The following is a 15385-nucleotide window of genomic DNA, read 5'->3' on the forward strand; positions in this document are numbered from 1 at the left end:
TAATAATATATAAATCCTGTATAATAATAATAATATATAAATCCTGTATAATAATAATAATATATAAATCCTGTATAATAAGAATATAATAAAAAACCCAGTGCTGATCAAATACCACCAACAGAAAGCTCTATTTGTGTGAAAAAGATTATATAAATGTCATTTGGGTGCACTTGCCAGTTAAACGGCATTCACACTTGAGAATTTTGTAGCTTGAAGCTCCAAAAACACTCAAACGTAAAAAAAAATCAGTTGTTCTCTATGGTGCCTGTTCACACCTGATCACGCAAACAGGCACCATAGAGAACAATTGATTTTTTTTCAAGTTTGAGTTTTTTTGAAGCTTCAAGCTACAAAACACTCAAGTGTGAATGCAGCCTTAAAGTAGCACAGTGCTGCGTAGGAAAACAAAATGCGCTGGTCATGAAGGGGGTAAAACCTTCTTGAGGTAAAGTGGTTAAGGAAATAGCGGAGGAGATAAGAAAAAAAAGGAAAGATTAGTGATGGGAGGGTAAAGATTGAGGGATTGGAGAGGGGGGACATAAATCTTCTAAGGCCCCTTTCACACGGGCGTTCTGTACGTCCATTGTTCATCTGTCTGTTTACGGATGAAAAACAGACACCCATGTAGTTCTATGGAATAGCGGATGTAAACGGATGATCATCTGTTTACATCCGTTAATGTGTGTATCCGTTAATATCCATTTTTTTAACGGAAAAAAAATCTATTTTTCTTCTGTCAAAAAAAAAGGAACGAACAAAAAATGGATGTAAACAGACAAAACTAAAACGGATGTAAACGGACAAAAACTGGATAAGGACGGATGTAAACGGACAAAAACTGGATGAAGACAGATGTAAATGGACAAAAAGGATGGCGATGGATGTAAACGGACAAAAAGTTGATGTAAACGTTTGAAAAACGAATGTAAACAGATGAAAAACTGATGTGAACTGATCTATTTTTTCTTGGAAAAAAACGTGACTGAACTGATGTAAAAAACAGACCGCCCGTGTGAAAGAAGCCTATGTGTGGAAGTCAGGACGGAAATAAACAGACTTACTTGGGAAAGCCTTTATTATGCACATAGCAGTTTACAATGTATTTTTATTTTCGTGTGTCATAGATAAATGTTGTCAGATATGTGCCTTATATAATTACAGGTTTAAAAGTACAAAAATATGATTCCAAACAGAGCTACATATAGGCAGCTGAATGGCCGTCTGCAGTCAGCAGTTTCCATTCTCTAACAAAATATTGTCCGTTCCACATGTAGTTATCCCGCAGGCCTCCCTTTCTACCAGCAGAGGGCAGAGTTCATCTGTTTTGTCAGTAATCGGGAGCAATGTTGCACAGCGGTAACATCAACAGTGGCGTTGCTCGTGTCAGGCACAGTCCTGCCCCTCGTGGCCGGTTTTAAGAACACTTGATAAGAAATTTGCGTCCACTGTTAAATCAGAAGTTCTGTTAAAATAATAAAGTTCGCTGTAAGCCAGCTACATCCTTCATTGTTTTGCATAACATGCCTTTGCCTTCTTCACAGCAGTCGTAGTCCATGGGCCAGGTTTCAGAGGATTGCATGGAAGGCCACAAGCTTTATATTTGTGGCCCCAGGCCAGTGTTGCCCCACAGGGATAATGGCTGAAGTCTCATTTAAAACATGTCTGTGATTCAGTAATAAACAGGATAAAAGGAAGGTAAGTACGCACTATCCCTGGTATCCCTGCTTCTGGAAGTGTCACATATAAAGCAAACTTGTGCTTTGCCTATCAAGTTTCCTTTATTGTAACACATACCATCTGCCTTCTCTTCCCCTTCCCTGCTCAGCTTCAAGAAGCAAAAAAGGTACCCAATAATGCCAGGTAAGGAGGAGCATATGATGTACTCCATGGGGCAGGCACCAGCGCCATCACATGGCGAGCTACGAATTACATTGCTTTTAACTTTCAAAGGGCAGTTGCTTCTGCAGCCGAACATTGCACCGGGGAAGCAAAGGAAAGGTGAGCATGTGCAGCTACTGGGGAGGGGGTTTGTTAAAGGGAACCAGTTGCTTTGCAAGCATGGTCAAAGGAGAGGTTCATTTAACACCTGTCTCTTGCCCATGCCAGTTCAGGTTTCTGTACATCTTTGTTGCTTGAGTGTTACCTTGGTAGTTCTAGGAAGTTAGGTTGTTGTAGATTTAGGTTTGCCACAATAGTTCATTCTAGGTGTGAGTTCATTCTCCGTTCTCCCACTACCTAACCCCTCCTTACTGTTGTCCCACTCGTGTAAATAAAAAAAATCAATGAGCAGAGCTTAAAGTAAGAGAGGCTTAACCATGGATGGATTTTGCCTTTTGTGGGGCCTAGGTACGTCTTCCCACTGTGGCCTCCTCTGAATAACCTCCACCGCTTCACTTTGCAAAAGTGTTTCCTTCCCTCACTGTAGTCATTATGGGACAGTGCAGTAGTCAGCCTGCTGCTGCCAAAATCCTTCTTCTATGGCCTCATTACAGGCAGAAAATATTCACATTGTGGGTTCTGGCAGCCATTTTGGGGAAGCCTACATATCAGTAAGATGACTTACTTTCCCCTAGGTTTATATTGGTGCCACTAAGGAGAAAAAAAAGTTTTGTTACAAAAATGAGGAAGGTAGTAGCTTTTCTTCATCACTCCTGGGCCCTAGTCATACTGTCTAATAGGAAATCCAACCCTTCAACTTGTATACAATAAACTATGCATAACACAAGGACCATAGCTACCTTACCTTCCCCTGTACAGCATATCATTTGCTACACGCACAGAAAACATTTCACTGCCGGATCATTATTGTTACCAAACAGCAGTTCCAGTCCAAGCAATTCATGGCCAGACCCCCAATTCATCTCCAATCCCAGCATCCATGGCCAGAACCCCAATTCATTTCCAATCCCAGCATCCATGACCAGAACCCCAATTCATTTCCAATCCCAGCATCCATGACCAGAACCCCAATTCATTTCCAATCCCAGCATCCATGGCCAGAACCCCAATTCATTTCCAATCCCAGCATCCATGACCAGAACCCCAATTCATTTCCAATCCCAGCATCCATGGCCAGAACCCCAATTCATTTCCAATCCCAGCATCCATGGCCAGAAACTCAATTCATTTCCAATCCCAGCATACTGTACTAGACCCCAATTCACTGCAATCCCAGCATACAGAGCTAGATCCCAATTCATTTCCAATCCCAGCATACAGTACTAGACCCCAATTTGTTTCCAATCCCAGCATACAGTGCTAGACCCCAATTCATTTCCAATCCCAGCATACAGTACTAGACCCCAATTTGTTTCCAATCCCAGCATACAGTGCAAGACCCCAATTCGTTTCCAATCCCAGCAATACAGTGCTAGACCGCAATTCATTTCCAATCCCAGCATACAGTGCTAGACCGCAATTCATTTCCAATCCCACCACACAGCCACAACCAAGTTCATTTCTAATAACAGCATAAGCTGCCAGACCCCAATTCATCAACATCTGGAAAGGCAGATGTTTCCACTGGAGCCAGCAGAGGGCATCAGTGCTGAGCTTACAGATGGTTCCGGTTCTCAGCATCTGCAAATGGTTGTTTGGCAGAGGCCCCCGTTTTCTCTCTAGGTCCCTCCCTGCACTACAAGCAGATCCCCCACCCTGCAAGCAACCAATAGATTGTGATCCTGGTCACCTGACCTATTCTAAGTAACACTTCACCTTCCAAAAAATCTTTCATGAGTACCAAAATGTTCACTTCATCACGGGTGTAACACAAAAAGCACTTTCATCTTTTCTAAGCATTTCTAATTTATGGGGAACAACATCCTCTATGCATTTGACATTATGATCCTCGGGGTTCATTAAGGCATGGCTTTGCTGCAATGAACTTGCAAACATTCATAGTAAAAAAAAAAAAAAAAGCATGGCTCAGTTGTCTCGGGTCGTTTGCGGCCTGTCACAAAATGGCAGAGGTGATGCCAACAGCAGGGTCCAATGGAACGTGAGGAGATCAGACTGTCCAGGTCAGGAATTATCATCAGAAAACACTGAATGTTCCGGCTTGCTTGATAATGAATTGCAAATAGCAGTGATGTCACATAATCCTGGGACAAGCAATCAGAATTCTGTTTACAGCAGCCAGCTCAGTGAAAGAGGAGTTCTGATTGGCTGCTGGGGGTTGATACACTTTGCTCTACGTAGCAAGCCTGGTCGTGTCTTCTTCCAACTCCCTGCCTCCAGTTTCTTCTCTACCAGTCTTTACTCCTCACGTTTGACCTAAAAATGTGGTGAGGCCGAGCTGTGGCCTTGCAGACCATCTGTCTGTTTGTGATGCTGCACATCGAGACATATCGCATAACCCTTTTCAGGTTTTGTGGTTTTGCTGACCTACGTTTGACATGCATTCTAGTGCAGGTTAAAGCGGAGCTCCACCCAAAAGGGGAAGTTCCGCTTTAAGGACTGCTCCCCATTAAGGATTGGCACCTTTGGGGGGTGGGAGCGGGTACCTGAATTTGACAGGTACCCGCTCCCACTTCCAGTCCGATCACCTAGGCAATCGGAAGTGGAAGGTGTCCTCCCCCCTCCTTCTTTTACTGTAGTCTTTTGCGACACATGACAGGTCTCAGGAGACTACAGGACCATTCATGAAGCACAGCGGCACCCGGCTGTGAAGCCACAAGCTATCACAGCCGGGTGCCCACACTGAAGATGCCGGCCTCCTGGAATACAGGACGGCCGGTGAAACGGGCTGCAGGGGACACACCACGGGATTGAGGGACAGGTAAGTGGCTGTTTTTTAAAAGTCGCCAGCTACAGTTTTTGTAGCTGATGACTTTTATTTTTTGACAGTGTGAGTGGAACTCCGCTTTAACGACATGTGACCCTACTGTCTGCAACGCTTCCATTGGTCCATAAACCTGTTGGGTACATGTAGAAGAATTGGACACATTAGACAATGTGAAGTTCTGCGCTCAGGTGTGGAGCTGAAAGATAAAGGACTATCTCTTGTCGAGTCTTGTAGGTATAGCACACAACCGTCTGGCTGCCCTCTCAGGACTGTGGGTATCCTTAGGCAAACTATAAAACAACAAAATAGAGGGCGCCCTGACCTAGTGTATTACCAGAAGTCAGATTTATTAGAGAAATAAATGACAAGTGAATACTCAAACGCATGTCATGTATAGACATATCTAGAAAAGCTGAAGAGACTGCCTCCAACGGCCTGCTGACGTATTTTGAGACTCTTAGAAAGAGGGCTTTGTGATAGGAGTCACTTTGGGTGGGGGGCCCATGGAACACAGCTCACTTTGGAGAGGTGTGGAGACCCCGTCTCAGCTCCCCATATCACTATTATGTGTAAGTCACCCTGTGCCTGTTAGGGGTACAGGGTGATCTGTCCTAATATTGGGGTGGGGGGGTTGTTGATTGTTTAATGCCATGTGGCTGCATCCCATTGTTCTATTGTGTTTTGCTTGGGAGCAAACTACTATGGGATGTATGTGTGTATGATGTATGTGCTCCCCATATCATTATTATGTGTAAGTCACCCTGTGCCTGTTAGGGGTACAGGGTGATCTGTCCTAATATTGGGGTGGGGGGGTTGTTGATTGTTTAATGCCATGTGGCTGCATTCCATTGTTCTATTGTGTTTTGCTTGGGAGCAAACTACTATGGGATGTATGTGTTTGTGTATTGGCTTGGTGGGGGTGTTTCTAGCAGCCCTTCTTCCTGATGGGACTGTCTGTTGGTGTGTCTCTTGTTACTAAAGGTAGATTGCCCCGCCCTGTGTCATTATGCAGGGAGGAGGAGTTGTTCCCTTGAAGGTATATATCTTGAACCTGTGTTAAAATAAAGTAGTCTATGTCCTGGTTTACTTCAAGATTGGTGTCGTCTAGTCTTGTATGGTCTGCTGTGGTGTCTGTGGTCGGTGTTCGGACAGGGAAGCAGTATCCTAACAGAAGTACCCAAGTGCAGACTGGGTCGGTTCTGTTACAGGCTTGACCCTCAAAACGCGTCAGTGTTCCTGTACGCTATGAGGTCTTCCCATGCCTCAGCGAAGTATGGTGGATTTGGACGCGATCTCATCATCTTTTTTTAGATGCCTATGTATGAAATGCATTTTTGCGACTGTCGGCTTGTAGTTCTCATTGAACTACCACGGTGCCGTTGAGGTTCATTGATGCTTCCGGTCATTGTGTACCTGCCTGGCTGTACAAGGTGCAAGCAGACCGCTTACACTGACAGTCTACAAGAGGTTCATTGCAATAAAATAAACAAATAAATAAATGCACATTTTTTTATCTGGAAAAAAGGTGAACTTATGCTTTAAAAACCTGCTTCCCCATTTAAATTAGCTGACATTGTAGAGTAGTATAATGAACACCAGGTGGCACCATTAGCTTATTGAAAATTCCATCACGTAACTTTTCTTTCTGTTTTGGTGATTATCATAAAAAAAAAAGTTATTTTATTTGGCCGCCATCTACCGAATCTCCCTGAAGTGATTAAAACAACATTCCTGAATCATGCTCAGACCTTTATCTTTTGTAAGTGGAGCTTAAAAAAAAACTTATAGGACAACATAATCTCATCTAGTTTCATCATTTTCATGAGCTGTGCTAATATGTTTGGGGACAAAACAATGAGAGGGCGTGGAATGGTTTTCAAACCTGGCATTGGCCATCCCTGTTGTATTTACACCAACCCCCCCATGTCAAGAAAAGTTTGCAATGGACGCTAAGACAAGTCAAAGATGATGCAATTGTCTTTCCTGTAACCCGTGGCTTGATTCCCCCATCAACACAGGGGGAATCCCTCCCACAGAGCTATTGAGTTCTACCGGAGGGGGGATCCATCTCAGACGGTAGAGCACGATGATTACTGCTAGTGGCTATACCTGCTGGCAATAATCGCACAAAAAATCCAATATGCTGGTTGTACCCAAGACGATGGATGGATCAATTTGGGTACAGTCAGCATGTCTATAGATGGATCGAATCTCAGCCAGTCCCTGTTGAACCAACCAAGATTCGATCCATCTGGATGCAGTGTAGCTGCCAAGTGATACAGGTTTCTATCCAAGCTCTATACAGGTTGGAATAAATGGCTCTATAATACTGTGCTATATTTGCCCTTTACAGCAGCAGTTCTGGGTGTGAACCTGGCCAGTGGGGTATAAAGGAATGATTTGCATGGCTCCACCCACTATCCTGGAATGATTTGCATGGATCTGCCTTCTATCCTGGAATAATCCTCTTATTTTTGGGACAAGTGATGGAATGAGACCTGTGAATACCTTCTGTTCTAAGAAGGCTTTAATGTTCCACGGGTGTCAAACCAGCGGCCCTACAGCTGTCGCCAAACTACAAGTCCCATGAGGCATTGCAAGATTGACAGTTACAAGCATGACTCCCAAAGGCAGAGGCATGATGGGACTTGTAGTTTCCCAACAGCTGGAGGGCCGCCAGTTTGACACCCTTGTGCTATGTATTGGTTCAGTGGAGGGATTTTTGGTCCCTTTAGTCCTCCCTCGTCATGACATTCTGGATCATGGTTTCTCATTTAGTTTTTTTCCTCAAATCCATTGTGCATGGCTAACTAAAACGCCATAAGTGCAGCATCCTTAACATCTGAATGACCCTGAAGCTTGGCAAGCTGATGCGTTTCGGGGGATGTACCTGATTCCTCAGAGCTCTGCTACAGGTGATAGTCCCCCGAAACGCATCAGCCTGCCAATGTGGTGGTGCATCAGAACAGGCCATGTGATTCCCCCCACTGGATCGTTATTTGGCGTATTGCAATGGTTATATATTGCCTACTTTTTGTGAGTATTGTTTTTGCTTTTTGTTTTTTATATTTTATTAAACCTTTGGTAATGTACTAGGTGTTTTCTCCCTCCTGTGTGCTTTGTCACAGTCATCTACCAGATTTTCCCATCTTAGGAGGTCTGCACTGAAAAAGTATACCAGAGGGAGTTTTTTTTTTTTTTTTTGCACTGGACTGGATGGTCTTCATACTATTGTGACTTTATGGCAGTCCTCTCAGCACTGGGAGTGTTTTGCATGTTATTGTCCTTCTAAGTTTCTTTTACATTCATATTCACTTGTATGGGGAGAAAAGTGATACTGACGTGAAAAAGGGCCCCTTATAAATATGGGTTATGGAAAAGGTCAGTCAAATGGACCTTGTGGTTTTTTTTTTTCCTTTAGTAAATGTTTCAGAAACCACTACGGAACGGAGCTTCAAACCACTGAAAGCTGTTGTCTGGACCCTATGGGCAACTGCACATCACTGCTATTGTCCTTGCACCTTAAAGTGGTTGTAAACCTCAGACATGAAATATGAACAAAGCATATCCCTCTATAGTATGTACTTGTCTTAATCCAGAGCACTAACTTGTTTTGCTCCTCTGCTATCAGCATGAATCACTTCTGACAAGTTTTCCTGACACCAAGAGAAAAATGGAGACAAGGAAGGGAACTCCAGCGCGCTAATCTCTTTAGTGTGTAATTTTAGCTCCCTGCCTCCTTTTTTTTTTTTGAACACTCAGACAAGCTTTATAAATTCAACAATTTGAACAGATGTAGAGGATAGAAGACTGCAGATAAAGAGGTACAACTTATGTAGTCTCATCTCTGTTTATCACCTGAGGCAAGTAACTTCAATGGGTATAGGTGAGGGTTTACAACTGTTTTAAAAGATGGGAAAACCCAACATATGTGCAGCAAGAGTTAAATCCAGCTGTAGTCGCACTTATAGTCCCAGCATGCCTTGCCAGATGCTTGCCATTCCACAAGTGCTGGAAAGCCCCAGGCCGCATCCCCGTAGACTCCAGGATCTCTCAATGCTTTCCTATCCAGCTGCTGGCGTTGGGGTTTTTTAATTCTTGCCAGCTATCATTTCTCAGACTCTGCCTTCACATCCCTCCTGCTCTCATGGCACATTCTCCTTGCCTGCGATGGCATCTATTGTGAAACCTCTTACAATGGGAGAAGAAGCCAGCTATTCTTCTTGCTCAAGGACAGAATGCTGAGTGGCTTGATTCTGCTTTTCCCTAACTTTTTCCCTTTAAATGAAACCATCTGCCTGTCAAGTTGGGTAGAGCAAGCCAGCGGTTTTGGGCTGCAGTGAGGAATGCGTGACCCCACGGGACTGTTTGACGTGTGATCCAAAGCCTATTCCACATGAGGCCCAAATCCCTTCCCCCCATCCTCCTGGAAGGAGAAGAAGTAGGAGGCTTCAGAGGAGGGCTTCAGTAAACAGTGCTAACTGTAAAATGCTGTCAACAGCAACTTCGTTTTCAGAATTATCACCCCGATCCCTGGCTAGAGAATCTGCCTGTCTGTTTCCTGTTACCAGATGAAGTTGGCACCCCATGTGTTAACAGCACGAGGGCCATGTTGTTCGTATTCCGCCTGCTGTCCATAAAACACAACTGTCAGGCAGGAGATTGTGCAATGTCTCTATGGGAATACCGCAGGTCTTCAGAATTGTACCCTTTGTCAGTGTTCTCTGGATCAGGGGCAGACTGACAACTCATGGGGCCCCCCGGGCAACAGGGGATCATGGGGCCCCTGTGTCCTTGCCCAAACTCAAAAAAGCCTATGAAAAAGGTACCAGGGGCATCTCATGGGGCCCCCTACTGACCCCGGGCCCTCGGGCAGTGCCCAAGTTTCCAAATGGTCAGTCCGCCCCTGCTCTGGATTATGGTTAAAATGCATCTAAACCCAAAAAACAAATCTGTAATATATTGCAGCTTACCAGTCCATAGATGTGGTAGCTGCATTGGTTTTCTTTTTTCATGCTGGTGATTCTGCCAGTACCACACTTCCTCTTCTAGGGAAGAGGGGCTCTCTCCTATCAACATGCTCCTTGTCAACACATTTGTATAATTGGCTCCCAGTCCTGCTTTTCCCACTTCAGTCTGAGTGCTGCTGTAAAGGGGATTGGTGTCATGCCACATTGGTCCTGGAACTGTGCAGGCACCATCCGATGGGAGTTCAATCAGCCACAACTCAAGGAACACTTAGCAACCTCTGGAAGAAACTTGGTCGAGAAGGGCTTATGTAGAGCACGGGCCTACTTGCTTGGTTGTGAACTAAATGGAATGTTCAGTAGATCCCTACAGTTACTGGTTAATCACAAAGAACCTGTAATATGTGTGGCAGACCAAGCACTAACCGCCTGTGGTCCCACTGCAAACCAGCACTGTGTCCTAAATCTAACTCACCCAGCCTGTATCTAATCCTAAATCTCCCCTTTCCCAAGCCCAATCCTAACACTAATTTCTGGAATGTTCATGAGGACCTGTCCATGTTGGGGAGGGATGGTGTAGGAAAGTGTTCAGTGAAGAAAGTGGGGTTAGTAAGTCACTAGATACTTTTTTTTCTACATTTACTTGTATGTCGCCTTTGGCTATTTAAGCTCTACCACATTTATGTCCTTCTGAGGAAAGATAAGGAACCACACAGGTTAAGTTAAAGATGCACTCCTGTCAGTAGAAACAGCCTACCAAGGATATTTAATTTTATGCATTAGGTCAACCTCTATTATTGCTGGTAACCCATTGTCCATATTCCCAACAATGAGGATAAACAGAGGAGGGAGTCATTGGTGGGATAAGGTCCTTTAGCACCCAAGGCAAAAAGGCCAATGTTTCCTCCTGTGAGCTATGAACAGCCGGTTCTGCCCTTTTTGCCCCCACCTCTAAGGAGGCCTCCCCTTTAGCCTGCCCACCAACCCAGCCTTGGTCCCAGCTTCATTTTGATGTTTACACCTCAAAACAGACCCAGATCATTCACAATTATTCACACAAACCGATCGACCACCACAGCAATCTCCTGCTAGCACTGTATGCAGGAAGAAGACTTCTGCAGCACAGAATAGCAGGCAAGAGGCTGTAGTCCTTGCAGATGTACTCTGAAAGCAATTGTGGATCTGGCTGCATCAATTAAAAATAATAGATAACTCAGATTTGGGCAAATCAAGTAGACTATTAAAATTGACCTGGGTCAAGGCTTTCCTGGGTAAGCACTGGCAGTATATCGATTGATCTTATTGGTTGCCTTATATCTTGAGTGCTTCACTAACAGTGGTCATAGCTTGTGGAAATAAGTCTTCCTAATCCCTGGCGGAACCACAGGAAAGGATGAGGAAGGAGTTTCATAAACACATGAGGAAGAATACAATGCAGCTGTAGAGACCTTACTGGCCTTGTTTCCCACCCTCGCTGAGCTGCTGCAGCCCTCTGCTTTCTGCAATCGTTCATTTTCCTTCCTGGCTTCCAATAATAGTTCCAGTCTTAGATAAGGCTCTTCAGTAGAGGCCAGGCAAAGTCCACAAGGCAGCCTGACAATAATGCCCATGGGGTGCCGCTGGAGGAGTATGGTTTGCACCAAAGGATTCTGGGAACCGGCAAAAGAATCTCCTCTGAACCCGTGTCCCTCCTGCAAAGCTGGTGGAGGTGACAAACACCTGGTGCCTCTGGCACTGAAGAGACAAAAAAGTCAGCGTTAAATGCCTGGAAATGCCGCGTAACTGAAAGGGTTAAACAAGTAATTTGGTGACATCCTCTCGTTAGTCGGTTTTAATCCTCCCCGAGCTTGTTAATCCGCAGTGGTTTAGGGTTTGTTTTTTATTTTTTAGGTGGCGGGTGAGGGGTTTAAGTCCAGTGAGCGCTCTCATCCCAGCTGTTGGTGAATGGGGAGAGATCAGAAATTGCTGAAGATTTCATGTTTCTTGTTCCAGTCCATCTGAGGGGCCCGTTTGTTGGCTCGCTTGGCCCGTGCCTTCTCCTTTGCCTCTGCTGCTGTGGGGCTGAGACGCAGACCGCTCTCTTCGAAGGGATCTTTTTTGGTCACGTCACCTGCCTTTGCACAAAGGTGGAAAGAAAAATCATTTGGTTGAATGTATTCAGCATTGTTTACATTTTAAAAACTCCAACATATACCAAAACCAGCGCTCAGATCTTCATGCTACACAGAAAACACGGAATCAGACACTCGCTGAGGTGTGGCCCTCAATAGATCGGGGAATCTTGATGTATTAAATAAGTGTGTTAAATAAACGTGTATGTGATATTTATCAACAACTATTAAATTGCGCTTAGTGTATCAAATATATTCCACAAGTATATATATTAATCAAAAAACTTCTGCCACTTTAGATATACCGTCATAAATGAATGACTAAAACAACACATAAAGTGTTATAGTGGTGCTAAATTAATAATGATGGGGTGATATAGTGAGTACAACACAATAAAATGTGAATAAATCAATAAAATGATATCAGTGAATTACTGTGAATACAAAAATTATATATAATTCAAAGTCCACAGAAATTGTTCCTCCTTCATTGGCATCCACCACGTTCTGTCTAATAATAACCAGGAGCCTCAAAGTGTCCCCCACACGGATGTGCACTCACCAATAGTTGTTGCCTCCCACTTTCGTGGTTGGCAAAAAAGGCTTCAAAGAATAATTCTCCAAATATAAGTGGATGATAACCAATGAGGTACAACCGTCATGGAGGTATAATGGTTCAAATCATATGAGTAAGCCGGAAGTGACGAAACGCGTCAGAACGTGACGGTGCAGCAACCGGCGGTGACGTTGACTGGAACCGCCGGTCGCCGCACGTGACGGCGTCAGTGAACAGTAATCCGGAGGTGGTGAGAGCACCCACGGTCTCATGTCACTCCAGGCTTATTCAGTAATATGATACTGTGTTTTTTAGTTGTTGCCTCCCACTTTTGTGGTTGGTAAAACAGGCTTCAAAGCATAATTCTCCAAATATAAGCAGATTATAACCAATGAGGTACAACCGTCATGGAGGTATAATGGTAAGCCTGCACCCTATGACTACGTGCATAGCACGAAACGCGCCAGAGGAGCTACAGCATACAGACGTCACGCGACCACTGGTGGCCATCATGAATTACTTATGGTCAGTGTCCTTTATTAATTTTATATGCACCTTTTTGTGGAATAAAGTCATCCCTTTATGCAGTATCACGCTATGTGGTGTCCTTCATTGGGCTCTCCCTGTGAGTGCCGTCATTCGCAGAGCCTATCTTAGAGGTGACCCAACGCGGTGATACACACTAAGGGACCCCAGAGAGTCTTACACAGATGTGACCAGACGCTGTCACACCTGCCTAAGGACCCAGTAACCTGGCCTGACCTGGGAACAGATGACCTGATTATACCTGATGAGACAGAATTAATCTCAAATGCGTGTTTAAAGCGCGCTCCTGGTGAGTGCGCACTTCGCTTATTAAGTCACTTCATCTGTCACCCCTGGATCAGTTACCCATACACAGTGATTGTGATCTTACAAGATCCGCACGTTTTTATATAATTTTTTGGGGACAATTTATTACCATCACCATGTGGTGAGGTATACCTTTTACTTTATATATATTTATTTATTTATTCATTTGCTTCATGATGATGATGATCATTTTGCACTTTATAATTATATTAATCTATTAATGTATTTTATCTTGCTTTAGCGCTGCACCTATTTGATTGATATAATGGTTCAAAGGTTAATGGTTAAGGATTCCATACATTCCAATGCTTATGTATCATACAAGCATGATATTCCTCTTTCCCATGATCACCATGTAAAACAAAAAGCAGAGAGGCGCTCCAATGGTGTAGTATTAAAACCAAGATCCTTTATTAATCCAAATGGACATTACTCACAAGCAAACAGTAGTAAAAAACCCAGTATCATATGGGTCTCCCCGGACCCCGCATTCACTATATCTGGTCTCCCCGGACCCTGCATTCACTATATCCGGTCTCCCCGGACCTTGCATTCACTATATCAGGTCTCCCCGGACCCTGCATTCACTATATCCGGTCTCCCCGGACCCTGCATTCACTATATCCGGTCTCCCCGGACCTTGCATTCACTATATCAGGTCTCCCCGGACCTTGCATTCACTATATCCGGTCTCCCTGGACCCTGCATTCACCATATCCGGTCTCCCGGACTCTGCATTCACCATATCCGGTCTCCCCGGACCCTGCATTCACCATATCCGGTCTCCCGGACTCTGCATTCACCATATCCGGTCTCCCCGGACCCTGCATTCACCATATCCGGTCTCCCCGGACCCTGCATTCACCATATCCGGTCTCCCCGGACCCTGCATTCACTATATCTGGTCTCCATGGACCCTGCATTCACTATATCCGGTCTCCCCGGACCCTGCATTCACTATATCTAGTCTCCCCGTACCCTGCATTCACTATATCTAGTCTCCCTGGACCCGGCATTCACTATATCTGGTCTCTCCGGACCCTGCATTCACTATATCCGGTCTCCCAAGACCCTGCAGTCACCATATCCGGTCTCCTCGGACCCTGCATTCACCATATCAGTTAGAGCAGTCTTGTGACTTCAGCAGAGCACTGGTTAAAGCTTGTGGGAGGAGTTTTCTTTCTGCTCTAGGAGGATGCAAAACCCCCTGACCCGCTGATTGGCCCTGTGCTGATCACATGCACTCTCCCAAGAAAAAAAGCCTCTCTAGCAATACACACGAAACTGAGCATGTGCATGTGGCTATGGGTTCAGTCTGTCTTATCTGGTGGACATCTGAACAAGAGAAGGGGCAGAGAAGACAGGATCAAACAGCCTTTTTACACAATGCAGAGGATTAACCCCTTAGGTTCCACAGTGAGTATAACAAGCATGCTTTACTGCATATACAGAATTATTTTACTGTTGTGGGTTTAGTAACACTTTAAATTCAGGATCAGTGCAGCATTATTGCCACTGGAAGCTCCATAAGGTGGCAGGATCAACAAGTATTTATGGGACTCATAGAAAACAGTAAAGGCCCATTGGGGAGATTTCCTCTCAATTCCTGTTCTTGTGACAGTGCTGTCACCATGACAGGAAGTAAATTCTTCAACTACACCAATAAAAACTGTCAAATGTTCTAGCCCTTCCCTAATGCTATCCAAAGCTGAAATAAAAATGTGCCTGGAGTTCCTCCTAAACTAGTAATCTAAAGTGCAGGGACACCGAGGGATAGATTTATTAAAGGCAAATAGACTTTAAACTTTGCAGGGGCAGTTGCACTCATTTTGCCCAGTTAATGAGGCGGAGCTTCACTTTGTAATGAATACCCCATTAGATGCAAGGAAAATAAAAAACAACATTTATCCCGCACATGATTCGATGATGGAAATCAGTAGATCTTTACCACAATCGATATGCTTTGGGGAAAATTAATGCAACTGCACTTGCAAAGTGCACAGTCTTTTTGCCTTTAGTAAATCAACACCCAAAGTCTGAAAAAAAAACTGCAAACTCTGAAAAGTGTTGTCACCTTCTGCAGCAATATAGTGTAACACCAAAGAGTGGAAGA

The 15385-nt window shown here is 44.3% G+C and overlaps 1 protein-coding gene across 2 annotated transcripts in view; it reads right to left on the bottom strand.

Annotated features, from left to right (window-relative positions):
* Positions 1 to 1060: 1060 nt before the first annotated feature.
* The window catches only part of NHERF2 (NHERF family PDZ scaffold protein 2), a 206240-nt gene continuing 191915 nt past the window's right edge, over positions 1061 to 15385 (bottom strand). For both annotated transcript variants that reach the window (XM_089686819.1, XM_089686818.1), the window contains exon 7: positions 1061 to 11867. In XM_089686819.1, coding sequence (XP_089542945.1) covers positions 11709 to 11867 — 159 coding nt within the window. In that variant the 3' untranslated portion in view covers positions 1061 to 11708. The remainder of the gene's footprint in view (positions 11868 to 15385) is intronic.

Source organism: Staurois parvus, unplaced genomic scaffold (genome assembly GCF_062004578.1).
Source record: "Staurois parvus isolate SC_StPar_1 unplaced genomic scaffold, SC_StPar_1.0 ptg000412l, whole genome shotgun sequence".
NCBI lineage: Eukaryota > Metazoa > Chordata > Amphibia > Anura > Ranidae > Staurois > Staurois parvus.